Source organism: Pithys albifrons, chromosome 15 (assembly GCF_047495875.1).
Source record: "Pithys albifrons albifrons isolate INPA30051 chromosome 15, PitAlb_v1, whole genome shotgun sequence".
Lineage (NCBI taxonomy): Eukaryota > Metazoa > Chordata > Aves > Passeriformes > Thamnophilidae > Pithys > Pithys albifrons.
Window position 1 is genome coordinate 15,665,896 of NC_092472.1, and position 25,014 is coordinate 15,690,909.

At 44.8% G+C, this 25,014-nt stretch overlaps 1 protein-coding gene across 3 annotated transcripts in view; it reads left to right on the forward strand.

Moving 5' to 3' along the window:
• Nucleotides 1-25,014, forward strand: part of RASGEF1C (RasGEF domain family member 1C) — a 72,189-nt gene that overhangs the window by 36,626 nt on the left and 10,549 nt on the right. For 2 of the 3 annotated variants that reach the window (XM_071570178.1, XM_071570177.1), the window contains exons 2-10: nt 5,434-5,616; nt 7,206-7,328; nt 9,831-9,968; nt 14,728-14,940; nt 16,450-16,524; nt 19,270-19,365; nt 20,463-20,565; nt 20,668-20,747; nt 21,390-21,485. In XM_071570178.1, coding sequence (XP_071426279.1) covers nt 5,440-5,616; nt 7,206-7,328; nt 9,831-9,968; nt 14,728-14,940; nt 16,450-16,524; nt 19,270-19,365; nt 20,463-20,565; nt 20,668-20,747; nt 21,390-21,485 — 1,101 coding nt within the window. In that variant the 5' untranslated portion in view covers nt 5,434-5,439. Of the gene's footprint in view, nt 1-5,433; nt 5,617-7,205; nt 7,329-7,562; nt 7,629-9,830; nt 9,969-14,727; nt 14,941-16,449; nt 16,525-19,269; nt 19,366-20,462; nt 20,566-20,667; nt 20,748-21,389; nt 21,486-25,014 lie in introns of all 3 variants that reach the window. The other variant, XM_071570179.1, reaches the window with a different exon arrangement.

Below are 25,014 nucleotides of genomic sequence, written 5' to 3' on the forward strand. Positions count from 1 at the left end.
CCCCCCTCCATGGCACAGCTGGACACTCCAGTGTCCACACCTTCCCTCACCATCCTCTTTAGCTCCTGTAATTCTGCTGGGACATCATCAGAAGCTTGTGCCTTTCATCCCTGAAGTGGGAAGGCTTTTATTTATTTGGTTAATCTGAAAGTTAAGTGGGTGGGAAGATGAGTCTGCAGCCCCGCTCCATTCGTCACATGGTACAGCTCTTGTTTCCCCTTGAGAGAGGCAGAGCAGATGGAAGGCAAAGATGAAATGAAGATCAAAAGTAAACAGCATGATTAAGTTTTTGATAAAGGATAAAACACTTATCACATCAAAGCCACTGACAACCACATTAAATGTTTCCTGAAGATTTCATGTCCACGTGAGCATTAACTGTACTTGCCATGGGGACACTTGTGACAGCAGGTGGTGGAACTGAGCAAGGCTGGGGGGTATTTACCCTCATGGCTCTGCTGCAGGTCACCTCTGGCAGCCTCCAGCCATCCTCTGGCACCTCAACCTCTCTTGCCACACATCTGTGGGCCTGTATTATGGTTAGGCAGCCTTTGAAGCCCTGCCCTGCTCAGTTTGCCAGGTTTGGGTATTGGTTTTCTGGAGGTTTTAAGGCACTTGCAGATGTAGATTGGTACAGAGTTTCCAGGTGATGATCCTTTCGTTCTGTGCTTTAACTCACTGAGTCAAGTCCTGAAATATTTTTGTGTAAGCAGCAGAATTTGTAGTGAGAAGTGTCTGTGGGTTGCCTTTTTTCATCGCTGTGTTGGAATACTGAGTTGTGCTGGTCAGTGGAGAAGGATTAAAAAGCAGTATATTGCCATTACTTTCCAATTTCCAATCTTACAAACTTATGAAATAAATTGAAGAAATGCAAGAAAAAAAAGGCACTTAGTAGCAGCCAATAAAAGCCAAGGATGATGAGTGATTAAACAGAAGAACAGCAAAAAAAGAGCAGAGGTAGAAATAAATGCAGAAGGTTCCCTGTTCCAGTTTTTACCATAACATCCCAGAAGTGCATTTCCTCTGTGGTGGCAATGGGCTCACTTACAGCAAACAAGACCTTATCATCCAAAAAAGGCACAGTTAAACAAACTATTGCTTGAGCTGTTGCATTTCCCAGTCAGAGAATCCTTGGCTGAACACACAACCCAAGACCTGGGAGAACATTGCAGAGCCCACTATGATCCAGTGTGACACCACTGTCCTCCTCATTTTTGGGGTTAGGGGGTCATGAGGAGACCTCACTGCAAAGTGCCCCCAGAAGGGAGGAGGGACCTTTCCTGTGCCACCTTGCTCAGCACCACCTGCACACAGCTGGGGTTATTGGTTGCTCTGTGCCACTGCTGGTGAATTAATGTTTCGGTAAAATTAATGCAAAATGCTGCCAGCTCAGCACCATTTTATGTTCCCTTTGTCCAGATAGTTCTGAGTCCAATCTGCTTTTGTTTCCAATTTATTATCTTGATTTCTGCAGGCAAGGAAGGAGCCACATGCCCTGCCTTCTCCCACATGGGAGGTCCTGTGTAACAGAGACCAGTCCCAGAAATAGTCTGCCCTTGGATATTCTTTTTTTGTTGTTTTGTTGGGTTTTTTTAACCAGTGCAGGAAGATGGTCCCATCTCCAGGTCTCAGTCCTTCAGGGCACATAGTTCGAATGCCATGTGTGTGCAGCCACCTGTATTGTCAGTCATTTTGCATGTTGGGGTGTGGAAGTTTGCCCTTCACCAGCAGCACTTCCTCCAGAGCACCAATTATCAGTCAAAACTGGCATCTGATCTCCTTCAGAAAGGAGAGAAACAGCAAAACACTGCGTGTTGAAATGAACTAAAGTTCATAGAGGCACTTACATGCTGGATGTTCACATGCTTAAATCTCATTGACTTCAGGTTAACTTCAATTGCTTTTCAAGTGAGGTTTTGAGTCACTTTTACCAAATGTGAGTTCTTGTTTCCAGGAAAAGTGGGAATTTTTTTTGTTTCAGAGATGGACTTCTGACAATTATCTAATAATCTGGATTCTGTTTTTACTTGCCATGGTTTATATTAGCAAACTCAGAAATGAGGTGATACTACAACACTTTGAGAAAGATGTGTTAGAATCACAGAGAAGTTAATCAGAAGGGATTCCTCCTGGTCATTAGTCCAAGCTCACACTTCAAGCAGGGCTTGAAGTTTACTCAGGTTCTTGTCTATGTGGGTGTTGAAAATCTCCCAGGCTGGAAACTGAACATCCTTTCCAAGTCCTTCCTCCAGTTCCAGGAGGTGCTCAGGGGATGATTTTCCCTTCAGCTGTAGCCTGGGGCTGCTGCCTCTCATCCTGTCACTGTGCTCTTCTGGGAAGGGTCTGCCTCTGTCTGTACCACCTGCCTTTTCCATCACCCAAACCACTGTCAGTACAATAAGACAAATCTCCTTGAGGTTGTTTGCTTGTTTATTTTCCTTTCAGTGCTTCCCTTGTTTCTGTGTTCTGTGAGTGACTGACAGCAGAGCCTCCTCCTCTGCCTATTGCAAGCAACTTCCAAAGAAAGATCCTGTTTTTATTTAGTACTCTTGAAAAGAGAACTTTGGAAATGCATGAACAGAAAAAGAAATTAAATGTTGTGAGCAGAGAAGTCCCTGTCCTAAGTTCCTGTCTGCTAAATTCTAATGGTAGTTATTTTCACACTGAGTAGTGCAAAAGGTTCTTAGTCTTTGTACAGTTGGTCTCATCCTGATGTGAATGTAACAGTGTCAGTTAACAGGGAACACAATGGCAGGTAGTTAAAACTGTCAGGTCTTCTTTGGTGGCAGGTGAGGTGGCAACCAGGCACCAGCTCAGATATGACACAGAACTTGGACAAAAACTTGAGATTAGACCAGGAACTTAATAATTAAAACTCAAATTTCATTTCTTAACAATATCCAGAATGGATGTCCCAGTGACAGTTGTAGAGCTGTTTCATTTCAGTTTAAAAAAAAAAAAAGGTGACTTTTTTGAAAAAGAATTACTGTGTATTTCAGCAAGATTTCTCATGTAATAAAATGCAAAAGTTCAGGCAATATCCTGTTTAGATGGGTTTCTATTTGTTAATAAAAATGGCATTGACAGTGAGGGATTGCACTGAATAAATCATTACTTGGGAGTTGTGTTTTATGCTGAAGCCAGGATGTGTCCTGTAAGTTCACAGCTGTTTCAACTTTCTCTTCTCATCTAGACAGCTGTATGTCCATGAGATTTATTTCTTGCTCTGTGTGGACATGAAATCCTTCGTGGGATTATTGCCATAGAAACAAGCCATAACATAGAGTGTTTTAGAAGCAACAAATGGGATTTGGCAGTTCTTCCCCTTTACTACACAGAGTCTGAGCTGTGTACAAAAAGCAGCAATTATTTGTTCTGAGAACCTTATTAACAGGCACATCTGCACATTCATTACAAGTAGATACTTCAGCTTCCACCGTGGCTGGGTTGACATTCAGATATTCAGGTCTTTAAACTCAAATCCGACTTCTGTTTCATTTTTCAGCTGAGACAGGAATTTGTTGGGTTGGACATTTTGGTTCTTTGTGTGGATTGCAAATCCCAGAGGCAGCCCCTGTGAGCCTCCCAGGAGGAGATAAGATGCAGCGATCACTGCTGGCTCCAGGGAACGGTCCCTCCTTTGAAGGATGAAGTCACCCAAGTTTTGCTTGTAAAGCCTGATCTCCCACGGTGCTGGGACCCAGCTGGCAGCCTCTCCCAGGGCTTCACACCCTGCCTGGCTCACGGGAACACTGCCCTTCTCATCCTGGGCGGCACAGGGTGGCTCTGAGCTGGCAAAGTGCAGCAGCCTGAGCTGGGGGAGTGATGGATGTGCCAGGCAGAGACAGAGAGGTGCTTTTGCAGGAGTGAACACAATGTGCTGTACCTGAAGCTGAACTGCCTGGGTCACATAATGGCTGCCTGTGCATGGGGGAGAAAGGCAAACTCAAAATTTTAAGCCAAATCCTTGGGGCAGCTTTTGAAGTTGTGTGGGATGGTAAAGAGACAGATAAGTAGATGTGACTGAATAGAAAAGGCAGAGAAATATATTAAAAACTAAGGTGTGACTGCTGGCTGTGTGTGCCCAATCCCAGCAGGTTGAGGTGCAGCAACTGGCACTGTCAGCCCATGGCCCTTCCCATGTGGGAGGTTGGTGCTGGCTCAGCAGCCCATGGGGTACAGATCTTGCTCTCCCAGAGGGAGAGCTGCAGTTCTGGGAGAAGTTCTGCAGCTGCTCAGGGCAACAGAGGTTGGCTCTGGTACTCTTCCCTTCCATCATCTTTTTCCCATCCTCCTTTGCATGAGGTAAGATCAAGCAGAAGCAAAGTCAGGTCACAGAGGGGATGATGCATTTGTAGACCTGAGAGGGAGCATGCACTGTCCTTTTCCCAGTCTCTATCCTGTCATTTTTCCAGACCATGTCCTATAATACCACCTTTGGCTGAGGAGCAGCTTTTAGGGGGGATTTCAGATGCAGCTCAAGATGCTTTAAAGCTCTCAGGGCAAAATCTGTCATCCTTCTCCAGCAATTCAAAAACAAAACAACTTGGATCAACAGAAGGAACGATTAAAGCTGATTGTGAACCCCAAAATAGATACGAAGTCTAGAATGTAACCTGAAAAACCTGGATAACTAAAAAGCAGGGAGCTTGAAACTGGGCTACGTGCTTGGAGCCTGCCTGGCCTCCTTTCCCAAAGTGCTGAGGACTCTGCATCTCTAGTGACGGCAATGAGTGCTCAGGATCTCTTTGAAACATTTATTCTGTACCTAAGTATAGATCTAGGACTGACTAACTTCAGGCTCCAAATATAGTGCAGGTGTCTGCTTTCTCCCTCTTCCTCATTTCTCTTTTCCTTGCTCTTTAATCACTTTATCAGCTCCCACATTCTCTGTTCCCTCCAGCTTACTTCATTTTTCCATCCTCCCCCAGTTGACTTCTGCTCCTGCTCCTGCCTCCTCACTCTGACACATCTCCTGTCCCATGGGACCCACAGGGCATTTTCCAAGGTCCATCCTGAGCAAGCCGTAGGTGGCCCCCCTGTTCTCTCCCTCTCTCACCCAAAGTTCTCCCTGCCTCATTCTCAGGAGGGCAGAGTTTCAAACAACCTGCTCCATTCTGCTCAGGAACCTGCTGAATTCTCCTACATGGGACTGACCTGGGATGGCAGCAAAAAGAGAATTATCATCACAGACACTCTTGATTGGGGTAGGAGCCCAAAGTAGCTGCCCTCACTTTCTGGCCCAAAACTGAATAAAAATGTCCCATTTTCCTGTGTGCTTCCTGTCACAGGCATGACCTGCCAATGCCAACAGTAACATGAAGGATCGTGTTAATTTTGTGAGCAGGAAGCTCTTGTTAGTGGCTTGTGTTTTTCTAAGCAGCCAGAGGACAGAGGTGGCTGTGGGTCTGATGGATCTCCCCTCTCTTGCAGGAAGGCATGCCCCAAACACTGAGCTCCACCAGTATGTTTACCCCATGTGGCTTCAGCCCTCATCTACATACTTCCAAAGAAGGGGAACAAGGAGGACTGATCTTCCAGGATGGAAACCTTACCTCAGCATCTCTTGATGCTCTAATCCAGCATCTGATACCTACCACTGATTACTACCCTGAAGTAAGCAATTCACAGCATAATAAATGGTTTAATTTTGATGAATTGGGGCAGCACTTTATGCAAAAGTGCAAATGTGTTAAATTTTGAATTAAGAAGGCTAATTTAAAAGCTGCATACAATTAAAGCTTGGTAAATTGATGCATTGCTTTAAATGCTGCTTCACTGCTCTATAATTGTTCCCATGAAAAAGCAGATCCCAAAGACGATACTGCCTTTAAATAAGAGAGCAGGGGAGCTGTCGTGGTGATGAATTAGTGATGTAGCAGTTGGAACAGTTCAAAAATAGCAGTGCATCCCAGAGAGGTTTAGAGAAAAACTGAAGCAAAAAACTTTCAAGTCTGAACTGGCATTAAATGAGCTGAATTTCAGTGGCTGCTGAAGTCATCCAGGTTTGCCTGTATGTACAAAGCATGGACAGAGGTGCTTCTTCTGATGGGTTCATAATTCACCTGGGGTTACAGTCACACCAGCTTTGCAGTCACTGGACAGCACAGCCCAGATCCTGATCCTTGCTCCATCAGTGAGTATTCAGTTTTTCTTCACCAACAGTGTGAGGATCTAAACTGGAAGCAGGTTTATGGTCCTGCAAGCTATTGACTTCACTGGATTTTGCACATCCTCTGTGGAATTCAGACAGAGTTTGACTGGAAGACTTTTAAGTGCTAATATATCTCCATGGAAAGGCTTGTATTTCAAAGCACAGAGTAGCATTGACTTCTGGGCACTTGAAAAGACTGGGAAAGTTATCAATGCAGAGCAGGCAGCATATTTTAAATTACCCAGAGCTCAGTTTCTGATCAGCTAAAAATAAGTAATGAAGAAGCATCTCAATTAAAAAAAAAAAGCAGAAAGGCAATAAAAATAGGTAATGGACAGATCAGGCTGTGAGATTTTCATTAAGCAATGTGTGATACATAATATTATACCTGCTGCTCAAGAGCATGGCTAGGGCTGGGGGAAAGAAGATAATTCAGGTACCAGGAGGGGTCAGGATGCAAACAACTGAGGCTTCATGCATATATTTTAAATTCACTGCTGGCATAATTTAAATAATCCAAGGATTTATCCAGCAGACCTGCTTCCCACAGCTTCACAGACGTGGAACTGCATATGATATGACTTGGCTGATAGAAATGAGTTTTGGGGAGTTAGTAGAATAAATGCAATATTGCTGAAAGCAGGCTGGGTGAAATCTGTAGGGCAGTAGCAAGATGTGGCTGCTGGGGGGGGGGGGTGTCTGTATCTCCCAACCCAGCACAACCCAGAGATTCCTGAGTGTCTGCACACTGAGCTTTATTGGCCTCCAGTCTCCTGGTTGTGCTGTCTCCTGTGCCTGGGCTTGCTCCTGCACACTGACCTACACACTGTCCTTGCTGCATATTTAGTGGATGCTTTGGAGGAAGGAGATGCCACTGCCTCCTACCCCCAGTATAACCAGTTCCATATTCAGGGTCAAGAATCCTTAAGTCTTTTAGACAGAAAGACTATGCCCCATGAAAATGCAAAACCTGTGGAGTTGAGGGGTTTTATGGTCGATTTTACCCACTGTGTGAGTGCTTACAGCAGGTCTGTTTGTGTTTCTCCCACAGAAAGCCTATATCTTTACATTCCTGCTGAGTTCCAGACTCTTCATTGAACCCCATGAGCTTTTGTCCCGAGTTTGTCACAAGTGCATTGAGCAGCAGCGGCTGGACGACCCCGTGCTGGACAAGGTTAGTTTGTCTCCACAGCAGAAAAACGTGAGGTATTTCCAATGGGCAGAGACTCTGGAGCTCTGGGGTGTGTCCTTTGCCTCCCTTTGGACCGAATGAAGCTTTCTCTTAAAGGATGGTGGTTGCCACTGAGATCCTGACATTGAAGCATCCTAGTACCCATGTCTGAGAGCAGTGCTGCAGGCACTAATCACTTCAAATCTTCTTCTAATTTTCCCTTTCCCCCTGTCTCAGTCTTCCCAGGTGACTTTCCTCCTTAACTTCTTTAAGGCTCTGATGAAGCCTGCGGGATGCCAAGAGGTAGGACATGAACCTCACACACTGCCAGTTGTGGATGTCGACACACCACTCTCCCATTTTTACTTAATGCCTCTGCCCTTTTGCTTTCTTTCTTCTGGTGCAGTAATATTCCCTCCTGGCCTTACCTGTGCCTTTGAACACTCTGGAACAGCATGCAGGTACCCACTAAGCTCCTGCTGCCCACCAGGCACGAGTGGAAACAGCAATGCAGCTGTGACAGGCAAAGAGAGGAGAAAATCCAAGCTGTTCCTGCCTCAGCACTCCTCCTGTTTTGCCCCAGGGACTGTGCAAGCTGGTACAGTGTGTAGCAACACATGTGCACCCTCTGGCAGTGCCACAGAATTGCAGTGGGGATGGATCCCACTGGATCCTGTTCATTGCTGGATTCTGCTCAGCTCTCCTTGGTGCATCCAGTGCATTACCTGGAGCAGGAGATGCACCTTCAGAGCAGTGGATTGGGGAACAACATGCATTAGATGCACCTTTCCAGAACCCCCAAAATTCTGAAACAATTCTCAGGATCAGCCTTTCTAGCTTTGAAACAGTGGTTTTGGCATCAAATACTGAGTCACCAACACCTGAACACCTGTGCTTGTTTTTGCACTCTGGTTACACGAGTAACAGAAGCTCTGCCTTCACCATGGAGAGCCATTCACCAGACTACTCAGCAACCCGAGACTGGGATTGCCCACACAGTCTTTGTTAACAGAAATATTTGTATGAAAGTGCACCATGCAAAACAAGTTTTCTAAGGTGTGATGAAATCTGTCAATTCTGTGACAGATACAAGTTTAGGAGGATTAAAATGTGACCATTGCAATGTTTTGCTGCTCATGAAACTTTCAAGGAATGAGAAACACTATTTTATTACAAAGATCTCTCATCTGCCTGAAGTGAATCTGTGTTTTGTAGTAACACTGGGTTGGTGGACACTGGGTTTGTGTTCCTGAGAGCAGGGCTGGCTTTGAAACTTTTCACACAGGCAGCCTCCCATCCCCTGTGCCCTGTGACTTACACAAAGTCCTCTCCATTGATTCCTGATACAGTTTACACAGCTGGAGCAAATGTCTCCTCAGACCTTTGTAGTTCCCAATAAAGCTTTCCCTTCAGCAGCCACCTGCTGGTCTTTGAGCCTGAGCTTAATGCTAGCTGACAGCAGTTATTTTTAGAGATGTGGTTCATTGAAACCTGTTGTTGGTGGAAAGCTGAAATATGCATTTTAACCACCTTGGTTGAAAAACAAAGAGCTTGGGAGTTTAAGAGTATAATTTCTCCTGATTACAGAGTACACTTTAGCTGCAGTACGTAGGATACAGAAGGCTGTTTGTTTCAGTCTGTGTTTTCTGTAAATAAAAATGCAGTTTGTTGTTTAACATGATTTTATTTTCACATGTTCTTGGATAACAGAGGATGAAAGCTTTGGGAGCAGCTGTGCTGGCCGTCTTTTGAGATAACACTAATGCACCAACTGTGCCATTCCCCACATTTCCCTCCTTGCCCCTTATCATCCTGATTATTCCCACTGCTGCATCCACAGATAAATCTACACCAAAAGTAGAGTGGGCATCAGCTGTGTGTTATGTGAGTGAGTGTCCTTGTCCTATCATGACCTTGAGGTCATGTGGGAAGAGAGCAACATTATCAGTATCTTGGATCAAGTTACTAAAGTGCTGCTGTTTTGTCCATCTTTTCTTCTTCATCTTACATCTGCCACTGGTCACAAAGTAGTTTTCTCATACAGCCAGAAAGCAAAGAAGCCAAAACCCTCTTTGTTTGTCAAGAAATTCATTCCAATCAATTTTTCAGAGAAGGATGAAAATGTAGCAGAATTGTAAGTACAAAAGGGAAGAACAAATGGCTCAAAGCAGCAAAAGGGACAGACGTTTTTAAAAAAGGTATAAAGGTTGCACCAACAAAATGTTTATCTAACCAGAAACCAGACAATTGCATGTGCAGAATACTTAAATCTGCATGTAAAACAGACAGTTGTGCATGCAGTTCTGGCAGATTTTGCATGCCCAAATGTATAATTTGTGCACCCCACTGTGTCTATGCATGTGTGCAGATTTTGCAGGTGCAACCATAAATGCCTTATTTGAAAATCTGGCCCCACATGCAGCGACACAGATATTTGGTGGGAGACTTTAATGAGTAAACACATCTCAATCCCTGTCCATCACCATCCAATGGTTTCTGTTTCAGGCTCGAATCAGAAAATTTGGACCCAAAATCCTCCAGTTGCTGACAGAGTGGACAGAGACATTCCCGTATGACTTTCAGGAAGAGCGGATGATTGGCCATCTGAAAGACATGATTCACAGGATAGCCCCGTGTGATGAGGTGAGGATGCCTGGCCTGGGATGCTGTGTTGAGATGTTAAGATGATTTTACCACTTGGTTCCTCCATTTCTCCTTTTGCCACATTCTGTTCCATGCTTCTTCCTGGACACTTGTTCTTGTATAATGGTAAAAAGCTGCAGTAGCTTCCCTGAAAGCCACAGCTCTCACTTTAGGTACTCCTGTGGCAGTGACATGGGGACATATCAGAGTGATTAATGGACTTTATCTACTGCACAGTATAACAATGTTCCCGTTTTACAGAAGGAATATGTGAAGGCATAGCATGGACTGAATGTGCTGGTGACAATTCAAATGGGAAAAGAGCTGTGATCTCCCAAGGTAGAATCACAGAATCACAGACTTGTTTGGGTTGGAAGGGACCTTAAAGACCATCTTGTGCCAGCCCCTGCCATGGGTGGGGACACCTTCCACTAGCCCAGGTTGCTCAGAGGCCCACCCAACCTGGCCTTGGACACTTCAGGGATGGGGCATCCACAGCTTCTCTAGACTTAAGTTCTTATGTTTAAAGAAAATGCAAATATTAATGAACATGTAGCTTCTCTGGGAGCATGGAAGTGGCAGAAGACAGCAGTGTGTCTTCTGTCTGAGCAGAAACTCAGACTAGATGTGTGCATGGTCTTGGTGTCCAAGTGTATGGCAGGGCAGGTCACAGGGGATGGAGTCTCTGGGAGACCTGCTTGCAAATTCAGGTGGGTGAACCCCATAAATTAATTCAGAAACATTAAAAAGACCACAAAGCCCATGAAAATAATAAGCAAATAGTACAGAGTCTCTAATTACCTCCAGGTTAACCATGGGATGTGGAAGAATTCAGTTCCATTGGGTACATCAAGGCGTGGCCTCAAACCACAGAGGGACAACAGGAACATACCCATGAGGCTGAGAGAGGGAAGGGTGGAGAGAGGAGAGAAGGAATCAGCAGGACTGCAGCACAACCAAAATGAAACTGGACCCTCCTACGCACATGAAATATGTCAGAAATGGGAACAGCTGTTCTGGGCTGGGCTGGCATCATGTCTGGCACTTTCAGGAAGCTGTAGGCTGGCATGGATCCCCTGGCTGGGCTGGCCAGCCTATGGGAGAGAAGGGATGGGAAGGGGAAGATGTGGGACACAGTGATGGAGGTGAAGGGAACAAAAAAAAAACACTCAGAAAGAGCCAAAGTAGCTTCAGTTCCATTGACAGTGCAGTAAAACTCCCTCAAGCGAAAGAGTCATTTGATTTGCTGCTGTCAACCACCCCAAAAGGTGTTTTGTAGCCCTTCAGTGAGAGAAACCCAAACAGACCCCTCAATATCTTGTCCACTGGGAAGAAGGAACCAGCCCAAGGGCAGAGAAGAGGGGCTTTGTGTGTGCTCTTTAAAAGCAGTAGTTGCCCTGGTGAAGAGCCGTGATATAAATCAAATTTCTGCGTGCAAACCAACAGTTTATTTGCCTAACCTGAGCCAGCACTGCACACCTTCACTCTGGAGAGAGCATGGCTGTGTATCAATACTTGTGGGTGCCCTGGGGGACCTCAGACCACATTAGTTTCAAATCATTGTTTTTCAGATATTACTAGATATTGTAATTGCAAGTGATTATGCCTAAGCAAAATCAATAATTAATTTAAGAAACAGCTCATGTCCTACAAAAGCAAATTTCCTTTTCTAAGGAACAGTGCAGAGGAGTAGTGGTGCCAGTTAGTTGTTTGGAAGAAAGTTGTTCCCATTGTGAACCACAGCAAACAAAGACTGAAAGATTCGTGCTGTCCATGTAGGTCAGTGCAGGATTTTCCCCTGCAGTGTGTGCTCCTGTCCTTTGTGGAGTCCACTTTCTAAAGGCTCTGTGATGTGCTTATAAAGGTGTCCATGCTGAGCAGCATTTCTGAGTAAGTGCTGTGATTTGCATTTAGAGCTAGAAATTTAATTAAACTTTGAGCTCCTAAGCCACCTGCTGAGGCCTGCTGTCTTCAGAGGAACTTTCCTAGTTAAGAACGAAACATTTTCTTGAAATATTAAGCAATAGTTGCTTCTTTTGACTGTTAATGTGGCAGTGAAGTGAAATTGGTTGATAGAGTCCAGCATGCAGCCCCTGTACAGTGGGGGGTCACTTTGTGGCAAGATAATTACCAGCACATTGAAGGTAATGAACAATGTTGTTTTCACTTAGTGAATGTAGTTTAAAGGAGGCAGGAAGTGCTTTAAGAAGGGCAAAAGCAGGAATTTTTTTTTTATTTCTCCTCCAATGCACACAGAAAAGCTTTCTAGGCAAAGATGCACCCAACCAATTGTGTCAAGAGCTCTGATTTCTGTGGATTTTTTTGTGTGTCTGTTAAATGTGTCTCTTATTTCACTCTTTATTAGATCATTGGCTTACCTGAGTCTTTGTTTACTGTTGTCCGTATCTATTTTTGTGCCATATTCCCTAAAAAAACAAGTGAAACTAGATCTCTTGATAGGGATTTATTGAAAGACTGGCTAATATGCACATCTTTCACCCAATTTTATGCTGCTTTTTGGTTTTTCATCCAAACTGTGAAGAATTTGATACTGCACAAACATGGCTGGTTCAATATTTCTAAACCAAACTCCTTTTAGAAAGATAGTTGGGTTTCCAGCTAAGTCCTTTAGCCAGATGTTTTATACTCCTTAGCAGACTTGGATTGCAGTGCTGTGCCTGCCCACTCCCCCCAGTTAATTTCCCTGTTTACAAAATATATTCACTAAATACCGAATATGTCACTATTTGAGTCTTCACTAAAAAATAACATTGTGTTCATGAGCAGATTTGCAGACACACCTGGATGTAAAACAGAGAAATATTTACATGGTGGTCAGCAGTTTGGGTCCAGAACAGTCTTTGTAAATCAAAAGTGTGACCACCTGTTTGCATGAGGATTTACATGAAGAAGGCCCATAGTCTCCTTTCCTTGGAGCTAATATACATCTGTAACAGATAAAAAATGAGTGAGCTTTTGTTTTCCTCACTCAATTTTGGCTCTTTCTGTGTGATTTGCTTCCAAATACATTGTGTGTCCTCATTTTCCAAGACAAGTCCCTCCTGCCCTCTAGGTACTTACTTAATTTCAGACTTAACAACTCTATTTTGGAAAAAAAAAAGCTTGTTTATATCCTGCTTGCCCAGCCCATGTGCTGGGGCAGCTCAGAGACCACCTTCCTGAGGTGAAACCAGAGGGACCTCAGTGATGTGAAACCTGTTAGAAAAGATGCATTCAAGTTTCAAAGTGTTGTGGCAAAAGTTGAAGCGCTTGGGATGTTCTGAAGGTCTCCAACCTTTCCTACCCTGGAATGAAGACACAGTAGATGTAACCATGTTATTTTCAGTGAGAAGTAGGAGAAGGTTCTACTTCCAGTGTGCAGATGGGATTCTGTGCAGGAGAGAAGAGCACTGACTGGTTTCTGGTGCCTTGAACACCCTAAAACATGAGTGCTGTCAGTGCCTAACACTGAAGCCCATCCACAGCCTTCAAACTGCTGAAGGAGACAAAGGCTGGATCCAGTACTGGGATTCAGTACTTCCCAAGCACTCCCTTGGGCTGTGTGGCACGGGTGTGTGTTGCTCTCTATGGGAGGCACAGGCTGGCCAGGCCCTGGGTGGTTGGAGGATGATGTGCAGGGTGCCAGGGTGAACATCTGCAGGTGTGACGGGCGCTCCTTGCCAGCTCTGGAGCCTCACTCACAGATGACAAACTGATGTTATGGCAGCTTGACATTATTATATCCTGTTGGGATGGGGACTTATTTCACTTGTGAGCAGCCAGAGGATCTCTCCACTGTGTCTTTGTGCTGAGGGAGGAGCTGGAAGTCACCAGCCTGCAAACTGATAGTTCCTGAGTGATCATGCTCTTTGAAATGGAGCAAGTGCTCAGTGCGTCCTTCTCTGGCTGGGAAAGCCCATGAGACCATGTTCCTCAGCAGGGTATACCTCATCCTCTGTGCAAGGCTTTTGCCAAGGACATTTGCAATCAACCCTACCAGTTCTCTCCATTCTCTCAGTCCTGTGGTGTCTGCAGCTGTCAGTCATGAAGAGTTGAAGTCACTTCTTTCTGCTCATACTCCATGGCCAGCAGCTGCACTTATTGTCTGTAAGGAGCTGCTCCAGCTCTGAGAACAACCTGGGCAACTTAGGAATGATCATCCTGCTGAGCACATGGCTGTGCTCAGAATGCAATATGAGCTTCCTTCAGCAGCAATTAACATTTTGGTCATTAAATACTCAAAGCTACACAGTGCTGCAGTGCTCCAACCACTCCAACTAGGTAGCAAGCTGCAGCTTGCTCCTGCTGCATTCAGCTCAAAAAGACACAGAGAACAGTGTTAGAAACAGTTCTTATTGCTAATAAATAAGAGTTGACAAGGCACCATTAACAGGTAGAGTTCTCAGCCAACACATCACTGGTGTAAAGGGTGCTGCTGTGCTCCAGAAAGCTGCAATAACTCATGTTGTAGCATTCTCTCTCCTCTGACCCTGATGTTGGCAGGAATATGGGACTATCAGTGCCAGCCCAACCCACCAGTCCTGCCTGCCTTTTCTCTTGACTGCAGTCTGTTTCTGTGGTCCAGAGCACAGAACTGTAATTAAGCCAACTGGTTATTCTGAAATAGGCTTGTTGGAAATGAAATGGTAACCTGTTGCTGGCTTAGGAGTATTTTGCAGAAAGGAAAATTCAGCACAAAAACACTCCTTTGTCAAGTTTTCTGAGTGGTTTATGTTTCTTTCTCTCCCTGTCTCCTCAGGCCTACTGGAAAAAGATGAATCAGCTTTTGCAAACACTGAATCAGAAGCTTGCCACCCTCAGCCATGGGCAAGAAGGGATTGTCAAGATCAGTGCTGCTGTCTCTGATAAGCTGGTTGCCTTTAAAAGTAAACCCCCATCAATTCAGAGAGAAATCCTGAGTGTCTGCAGTGACCCCTACACTCTGGCTCAGCAGCTGACACATGTGGAGCTGGTAAGTGGGAAGGGTTCCCAACTTCTGCAGCCAGAGGTATTACTTTAAGCCATGAACTGCTAAGTATTCCAGACATAACCAAAAAATGTCTGCACTGCTGCAGCACAGCACATCCCATGCTGTACCAGCACTGCAGCAGGAGGCAGAGTTTGACAGGTTAAGGATGCTTGGGAAGCAAACTATATAACAGAATGGTCCTGTGCATCTTAGGGAGGGTCACTGTGCTTCAGCTTGCTCATTTGTGAAATGAGAATCATGGTCCCAGAAAGGTCAAGTCCCAAGAAGGTCACTTCTGTAAGGTGCTCACAGCCCCACAACCTGCAGGTGCTGTTGAAATGGCTGCCATTAATCCTATTATCAATTTGGAAGAAATTTTAACAGTTCAAATCTATTCCTCCAGATACACAAAGCATCTGAGTTGTCTGATATGATTTTCCTTCTTCCCTTTGGGTGTGCAAACACCACCCACACAAGGTCCTGCTGTTTCCACCATTGGGCTGCAGTGCTCTCCCAAACAGGCTTTTGTTGGTAATCCCTCCAATTGCAGTGCCAAAACACTGGATGTGGTGTTGTTTGTACACCCTTCTCCCAGGGTCAGGTCCTCCCTGTAGACCTCCTGGATGTGCACAGAAGAACATAAAACACTGCTGCCCTCTGCAGATCTCTTGCTGCCCTGATGAGTCCCTGCTGCCTGTCCTCCTGTGGACACTGTTCAGCCCTGAGAGGGAGGCTGGAAAAACACACCATGAAATGGATTGTGGATTGGAGTGAATATCATTAAATTAGCCTTGGGAATTCTGAAGGTAGTTGATATTCTATTTGTCAAGAAGTGGAATGGTTCAGAAACCCCAAAAGTAGCATCATCTCACCTAGATTAGTTTTCAGGACATGCAGGTTTGGCTCTCTTTGCTTTATATATCTTAAGCCAGAGAGTAGAATTCCTTTTTCCTGCAGTCTTTTTTCTTGCCTTTTTTTTCCCTCCACACACAGGGGAAATTCCCTGTAACTGAGGCATCCTTGCCTTTTCAAAAGAGATGCAGGTAGAGGTTTTAATTCCACTGTACTGTAATCAATGCTCTCTGCCTTCTCTTTTGTTACTGCATCCAATATATCAAATACTCTGCTCTGAAACTGTCTAATGCTTTTTTGTTAGTAAGAATTATTTGATGCTTATTTAAAACAATTATTTGCTGGACCACAGCAGGTCTGAGGTAGGATCAAGCACAGAACTGAGATATCCTGGCTCCCAGATGGAGCCCTGTGCATCCAGCACAGTGGAGTGGACTCTTACTGTAACTTGTCAGTAATGAGACTTATTTATGCTCATTTTCTTCTTTCTGCTGAAATAGTTCTAATTGTTCTTATGAATTTTAATTTGTGGTGCTAGTTGGCTGTCTACCAGTTCAGTAACACCATTCAGAGCTGACAGATAATGGTAGTGTCTTATCAAGAGAAACAGAAGATTCTGGGGTGCCTTCTGATTTTTTCCCATTTTTCCCCCCACAATAGGAAAGGTTAAGCCACATTGGACCTGAGGAATTTGTGCAGGCATTTGTACATAAAGACCCTCTGGATGGCACCAAGGTATGGTTCCTCTCCATGCAGTGTCTCCTGTGATGTCTGTCCAGATGAACTGGTGTGATGAGGTCCCCAGGAGCAAGGCCAGGCCAGCTGCTGACCTGTGTTCTCACAGCAAGGATGGGACCTGTTGGCAGAGCTCACAGTGCCAGGTCATTGCCATTCCTTTCTGGTGAGAGGACTGCCCAGCCCAAGACTGGCCAGCACCCTGATGTTCTGCTCTCTGGCTTGTTCCTCCCAACCTGCTCTGACTGGGACAGATGGTTTGTGGCTGTGCACAGCCAGGGAATGTCTGTTCCCTCTGCTGAAGGCGTAAAGGCTCGGGAAGTGATGTCATGCCCATAGTGTGTGCCCAGACACCACAGTAATGACTCAGTGGGTCATGAATCAACACACTCTTCTCTCTCCACACAATAGCTGTTAACCCAAAGCACCGCAGGGAATGGAGCCTGACCAGAGTTTCATCCAAAGGCTGTGAAAGCCACTTGGAGTCTTTCCACTGATTTCACACTGGGGTTTGAAGCAGCATTTCAGTGAGTGCCTCAATGAAGAAAGAGACTTCCTAGCTGGAGAGGGGGAGTCAGAGATTTCACTTATTGTCTGAAAAGAAAGAGGGTGGAAAATTCTTCAGATGGATGGATGGATGGATGGATGGATGGATGGATGGATGGATGGATGAAAAGTGCAATAGTGAGCCCTTCTCTTGTAGTTACAGAGATTCTGCAGTTGGTTTCAGGGTGAGGGAAATGGGCAGAGATTCAGTTCCAGGTATTCTGAGCACTGATCACATTCTTTAGGAAGGAACCCCTCCCTTGCACTGTAACCTCCTTTCAGAGGGCAAGAAGGTCCCCCCTGAGCCTCTTTTTCTCCAGGCTGAGCTGCCCCAGCTCCCTCAGCTGCTCCTCATCAAACCTGTGCTCCGACCCTTCCCCAACTCTTTGCCCTTCTCTGGACATGTCTTTGAACGCAGTGACACAAACCTTCTGTGGAGTCACATATTCCCTGACCTGTGAGGAACACCCCAGCTGAGCACAGGGAGCTGGCTCAGGTCTGAATTCCCTCCAGCTGAAGATCATATTAAACGTCTTTCTTGCGTGAGGGCTTCAAAAGGCTTCACTTATGAATGTTTATCAAGCATTCTGAGTTACAGATGGAAGATGCTTGGGAGGTGCTAAATATTGCTGCCATTTATAAAGCTTAACCTTTAAAAAGCAGTCTGTCTCAACTTTAACTGCTGCACATTTTTCACAAGTTTTGTGTTATTAGCTGTGGTCTTTACGCCCTGGCACAGGACAACAGTGCTGAGATGGAAATACCATATTCAGAACAAAAACAGGGTTTCATGGACTTTTTGCTGTGACAGGGATCAAGAAACTGAGCACATGCAAAGCAGCTGCTATGGGTAGACTGGGGCTGATTTGGGTTTCCTTTTTTTTAATATTTACATGCTGCTTGCTGACACTTTTTTGAGATGCTTTTAAAATACACTTCAGCTGTTTATGTAGTCTATCCATAAAATGCCTCAGAATTTCAGCCATAAGCTTTGCTCCTCTGTAGCATGGCACTGTGATTTGTGTTTCTAAATATGCCTGTATACAGAATTACAGGTGAATATTTTCTTACTTAGAATTCCCTCGGGAATGCAATTAAGCCCCATTGCTGAAGGTGTTCTTAGTCACTTGTTTGCCTTACATAATAGGGTGATGCCACTGACATTAATGGATTTGTGCTTGTGCATTGTTGTTTTCTTCTTAGTGGCATTTGTTTAGTGCTGGGAAATGATCATCCTAATAAAACAAAAAATCAGTATTCTCTAGTACCCTCTAGTGGATGTTAATGAATGTTCAGACAAATCTCATGAACTCCAGAGAGCTGCGTGTCCTGTGTGGATTGTCTAAAAATTTAGAGTTGGGAAAAGGACTTTGCATTCTTATAATCCCAAGGAACATCTTCAGATTGTGTGAACTGTTCTGTCACTCCTCTGAAGTCAAATTTGCTGTTGAGGACAAAGGAACTGGAAATGTTTAGCCAAGTGGCTGCTCCCACAGCCACTCTCAGTTATGGGAATTTATGTTCAGTTTTATGTAAGTAAGAGAAAAATGTGCTTCTTGTAATGGCTCTTATCACTGAAGTGTCTCTGGCATGTCAGTGACCTGTTCAAGCCCAGCCATCAAGGCAGAGCTTATCATTAAGTGCCTGTTTTCCTGAAAATTCAGAAAGGGAAAAAGATTTTTTTGATGAAGAAGCAATTAGAACTGTGTTTTTGCTTGCTTCTCTCTTGTACACTTCACTGAATTCTGGCCTCTCCCCACCAGAAAACGGCTGAGGGTGATTGCATTTTCTGTATGAATGAAGTCCTGGAATCAAAGCCTCAGACTGAGCGTGCTGTGGAACACTCTGCCTGTCTTATTTTCTCTGCATATTCTTGTTGCTGTCAAACCCTGCAATGCCCCAGCTGTTCCCATCCCAGTGAGAAGGGTCAGTGCAGACAGAGTCAGGGAACACTTGCTGCAGGCCAGAGGGGCTGTGCTCTGTACACTGGTGTGAGTGGCACAGTGTGACACACTCAGCTGCCCCCCATCTGCCACCCACCCACCCACCCAGGGACCTTTGGAAAGGGCTCTTAACACACAGTTTTCCATGTGCAGGAGAGAGATGTGGCCAGTAATTACCTTTGTGTGGTATTTATCTTAGTGATCAGGCATCTGCCTGAACACAGTTATATCTTTCTGTGTTTTCCCCCCTCCCCAGACTTGTTTTAGTGAACAGAAGAAGACGAGTAACCTCGAGGCTTATGTGAAATGGTTCAACAGGCTCTGCTATCTTGTAGCAACAGAAATCTGCATGGTAAGTCAAAAGTACGTGGCGTGTTTTACCACATGCCTGAGGTACCACTTTGAGATTTTATATTAATAAGAAAACCTGAGAATTTATTTCCCATGACCCAGCTAAGCATCTGATGGTAAGTTTTAGTAATGCTGCACTTGCAGAAGCGACCTGATGGATGATAAACACACTGCAAACAGAGCCAGAGGCACACGGGGGATGCTCTGTCCTCTTGATGTAGTAGGAGCACAGTGTGGAATAATGAACCCTGCAGGGAAAAAGAGAGGAAAAAATGCCTTGAATTATCCTGTGAGATGTCTGGTAGAAGAGATTCTAGTGGAGCCATATTTGTTATCTGTCATCCTGAAGCTCTGTTGTGTGTGTAAATTCCCACTGCGGGGCTCTTTGTCCTGCTGCCCTTTCCTGTAGCTGTGACTGTTGTTTCTTAACTTGGTACTGAGTTTAGTTTGTTTAATTTGACCCCATCGAAATGAAATTAATGTTTTCCCCTTTGAAAAGAGTGTGGAAGAGAGGAGTAATAATAGTTTAAAGAGCTTGGAGAGCCTGTGACACGTAAGAATTACCATTTGAAAATCATCTTTGGAAAAGTGGGGGTGATTCCAGTCCAATTAAAACGTGTATTTAAAATGCACACTACCATTTTGCCTGGCTGTATTGCTAGCAGGGACAGAGGAGGGGAAAGGGATTAATGCAGTGAAACAAACTCTTTCTGGGACAAAAATGCAGCTGTTCTATGAGTGTGAAATCCTGCCCTCAGGAAAGTCTGTGCTGCTGTGCCCCCTGAGTGGAGGGAGGCCAGCAGGGAGCTCAGGCCCTGCTCCAGAGCTGCTGGGCTGTCTGTTCCAGCCCTGAGGTGGTCACTGAGGCAAGCCTGGGGATGCTGTGGGTTTCTTCTGTGTCACTGCACTAAAGCTTTGATTTCAGAGGCTGTCAGTCCCCAGCACCCAGTGGTTTGCTGGAACAGAATCAGGGCCAGTGACTGATAGCAGATGGCCCCAACTGTGCGTGGAGCTGAGCTATACATGGAACAAATGCCTAGGCATAACCTCCAGTTCTGCCTCTGCTTATTACAGATACTCATTTCTTTTAATTTACAGCCTGCAAAAAAGAAACAGCGAGCACAAGTCATTGAATTCTTCATTGATGTTGCCCGAGAGTGCTTTAACATCGGGAATTTTAATTCGCTGATGGCAATCATTTGTAAGTACAGCTTCTAACCAGGCCTCTCCATCAGCTGTCACAGATGAAAAAGGAAGCCTGACTCTTACCCATGGCTCTCTTTTTTTTCCCTCTCACTTGTAGCTGGAATGAACATGAGCCCAGTTTCCAGGCTAAAGAAGACTTGGTCAAAAGTGAAAACGGCTAAATTTTTCATTCTTGAGGTAAAGAAAAAATATTTTTAATAAAAGATGCTGATGTACTGCTTCAGTTATATTGTAGATTTTTTTGTTTGGGAATTTTCAGATTGTTATCCAGGTGTGAGATGTTTGCAGACACGTTTCATAGACAAAGGGACACATTCTAAGCTGAAATTTCCCAGGTGTAGTGAGGAAAGTGTGAAGCTGCTGATATGTAGAGGGGATTCAGAGCACTCAAATAAACAGGAGGAATTAAAAAACCCCAGAAATATGAGCCTATATGCATGGCATAGCATTCCATTGAGGCATGGACAGGATGCTGAATGTAAACCTCCCAATCTATACCTTGGATGTTGAACAAAGGCCCAAAGTTGCTTTTTGTATTGAAGATTCTGGGATTTGGCATATATAGTGTACAGCCCTTATTCTTCACATAAAAGCTCAGTAAGCTGTTAATAGAAAAATCAAATGTACAGAGGGCCATGGGCTGTAAACCTCTCATTGTGTCTTCGGTGCATGGAGTTCTGCAGGTTATGTGGATTTTGAAGGTGCACATTTTGAAGATGTAGGCAAAGCTTGCTCAGGGTTTGCCACAATGGTGTGTAAACTTGTCTTTAGAGGACCCAAGTTGCTTTCTAACCAACGTGTCTTCCTTTGTGCATCCAGCACCAGATGGACCCCACTGGTAACTTCTACAACTACCGAACTGCTCTGCGTGGGGCTGCCCACAGGTCCCTCACCGCTCACAGCAACAGGGAGAAGGTGGGTGTGACCACAGCTCATGGGTCTCCAAATGGGTGGAGTGCACTGCTGATGGGAGGCAGCAGCTCAGAGACTTGATGCAGATGCTCTCTCCCTTCCATGGGTCATCAGGGCAAGGCTTGTGCGCCGCTAAATGTGGTTGGAAATGTAACTCTGTGGTTGAAAGATCCTGAAGGGCATCAAAGGGCTTTGTGGACTTGCTCTCAGACACTGTGGGGTCAGAGAGGGCAGGACACATGGCATGGAGGACATTGTTGCAAGTGTCTCTACATCCCTGGGAAATTCACATTGTTCAGATTGATAAACCTGATGGAACAGGTATTCCAGCCCCAAATTACTTTTATTTTGGTGTGGAGAATCATAGAATCAATTGTGTTGGAAAAGAACTCCAAGATCATCAAGTCCAACCCTTGGTCCAACTCCAGTCCCTTTACCAGATCATGGCACTCAGTGCCATGGCCAAGCTCAGTTGAAAAACCTCCAGGGATGGGGAATCCACCCCCTCTCTGGGCAGCCCATTCCAATGCCTGAGCACTCTCTCTGCAAAGAATTTCTTCCTGCTCTCCAACTTCAATTTCCCCTGGCAGAGCTTGAGCCCATCGTGCCCCCTTGTCCTATTGCTGAGTGCCTGGGAGAAGAGACCAACCCCCACCTGGCTGGAACTTCCCTGCAGGCAGTTCTAGACAGTGATGAGGTCACCTCATCAGCCTGGCAGGCCCAGGTGAAACTGTGCTTTGTTCCAACTGTGCTCCCAGGCTCTGGCAGACAAGCCCCCATTGTGCAGGTTGTGATGTGAGATGGAGAGCAAAGGGCACAGCACAGGAGACAAGGAGGTTCTCCATTTACTTTAAGGAAAGGTGCCTTACCACAAGCAATGCAAAAGAGTCTAGATGGAATCCGTTGCAGCAAATTTGGGGTGATATTCTGTCCTTGTGAATTTTTATTTCCTTTGGTTGATGCTGCCATCTCAGTGAGCAAGAACTGAAGTGTTTCATCAGTGTTCGTGGCATATGGAGCTTTCTGACATGTCACTGATGCTGCAGAAATCAGATTGACAAGATGTTAGAGTGCAGGATCCTCCTGTTTTGTGCCCCAGTGTGTTTCTTGTTAATTTTCTTATTTTTCCATTCAATTCTTTTTTTGTTGTTGTTCTGTAGAAGAGGGTTTGTATTTAGCACTGCAATTGCCTGCAGTCAGAAATGGGTAATCTCTGCACAGTGTGGCAAAGGTAAAGTGGATACTGCACGAACAAGCATAATACAGAATTTAGTATTCATTCACTAGAGGAGCCAGGCCAGATGCTAATCTCACACCCCTGTAAATTTGATGTAAATCTGCTGAAGCTAATGGAATGTCACAGCACTTACAGTGAAATGAGATCAGCATCTGGTGTCAGGCTGACTCAGCTGCAATGGGAGTACATGGAGTTGTTCTGAAAAGCACTTCTCTGTGCAAGGGAGAGATGATGGCTTTGGATGTTTGGGACCCTTAACTCTCACACACTGTAGTGAGGATCTGTCAGTGTGAGGTGCTTTTGCAGTTTAGTTCTTCTGCAACCATGATAGATATTCAAACTAGTTGCTTGACTTAATTTCCTGCAAAGTTAGCAATCTCTGTCATATCTCTACCCCTAGCTGGTTAATACTGAGGGCAGAGAGGCCATTAGATAAAAAGGAATCCATTTTACATCAGAAAAAGCCCATATTCTGTTTTCTGAACATTAGTTCCAAAAAATGCTCCACGATATGATTTGGTAGCTATTCAAACAGTATTTTACAGTGTCAGATAAAGCAGATCACATTATGCATGTTGTAGGATTAAGGAATTTGGTTTCTTTTTATGAGCTAGACTATTATTTATTTGTTTTAAATGAGCTTGAACAAAACTGAAAGAACATGATCCCTTTTTTTGATAGAATATGTAATGTTGCTGCTTGGCAAACTCAAAAATTTTTATCTTCAAAGTGAGTTGTGCTGGCAGAGAGGTGTTCTTGTTAGTCACTAAGTCTGGTTTTCTCTGTGCAGTCAAATGACCTACAACACCTCCAAAATTAAGTCATTCCACTTGGAAAGCCTGCACTGTGCTAATGCCATGTCTCTGCTTTGAAATGTTGGGAGGATGTACAGTGCAGTGCTGTGTGTTGTTGCTGTCTGATACCATGAGGGAAGAACATGTTGGATCTCATTAACTTTCTTCTTTCTGCAGGAGGCAGTTGTGCTTCAGCCTGTGGGTGGGTTGGATGGCACAGGGAGGGAATCAAAACACAGAGAAATAGGAGTTTCTGGCACTAACCCAGATTTTATGCTAGTAAAGTGCCTGGATTGAAGCCAATATTAGAGTGCAGCTTTTGCTGGTTTTCCTACAGAAACTTGGAAAGCAAAACATACAGGGTAATATATTTTTATAGAGAAAATAAATGGTGACCCAAAGACAGAAATCCCATGAAAATGTGTAAAGAATTGGTATCCTTGTGCATGCCTTTGGCACCTTTTGGATGCAGATGAGAACAAGCTCTGCCACATTCTGAGCTGACTTGTGGCTTTGTAGCTGTATTAGCATGGCACTGAGCCCACATTCATGGACCTCCCCTCTCACCAAGGCTGTTCATTCATGTTCAGCAGCACTGATGGTGCTGACCTCGCTCCCAGGCAGTGTGGAGCAGGGCAGGACAAGCTCACATCTGCCTGCAAAATATTATGTAGACAGGACTTGGCAGTCATTTCTAGCTGGGGATCAGTGCCTGGCTCCTGCTCTCTGTATCTTTCCACCTCATGAGACCACAGTGGTTCCAGAGCCATCATCATTTTTGGTAGAAAACAAGTCACATAGGCTGAGTTGTATTGTGTGCTGCAGGTTGATTCATCTAGGTTGGATAATATGAAAATGAATCCTGAAACACACTTAGCTCAGTTGGACTAGAAATTGCTCCACCTGACCCTGACAGGAAGGCACAGCATTGTGGGTGGATCAGATGTGCTTTGTTTTCATTCCTGTATTTTATCAGTGGGATGTACCAGGATAAAGCCAATGGCTCTTGGAGTGTCAGTCCAGGCTTTTTTATGGCTAGTGCAGTGACATTACAGAGTTTATCTGTGGCTGTCCCATAAAAAAGCCAACAGAAATGCAGCTCTTTAGCAGTTTACTGGATGTGGTATTTTAGCTGGAGCAGGAATTGGTTCCATTTTCACAGCACATGTTGGGGGTGGCTTGTGGACTCGTTGCCTCAGTGAGCGTTTCATGTCTGTGACTCGTTCACACTCATGGCAAATGAAGGCTGTAGGCTGGAAAATAACAGCTGCCAGTCCTGTTCTGGGTCCATTTCACATCCTCTTACAGCTGATGTACAGCACAAGATGGAACAACAGCACCACATTAAACACCTAATTAAAGGATTGCTCCCTTGGCTGGTCTTGCTTGCCATGAAGGCACTTTAGCTTTGGTGCTGCTTAAGAAGCTCCAATTCAATTAATATATAAATAGGCCAGTGGAAACATTCGGACACTCTGCCACGCACTGTGCTTTCCTTTGT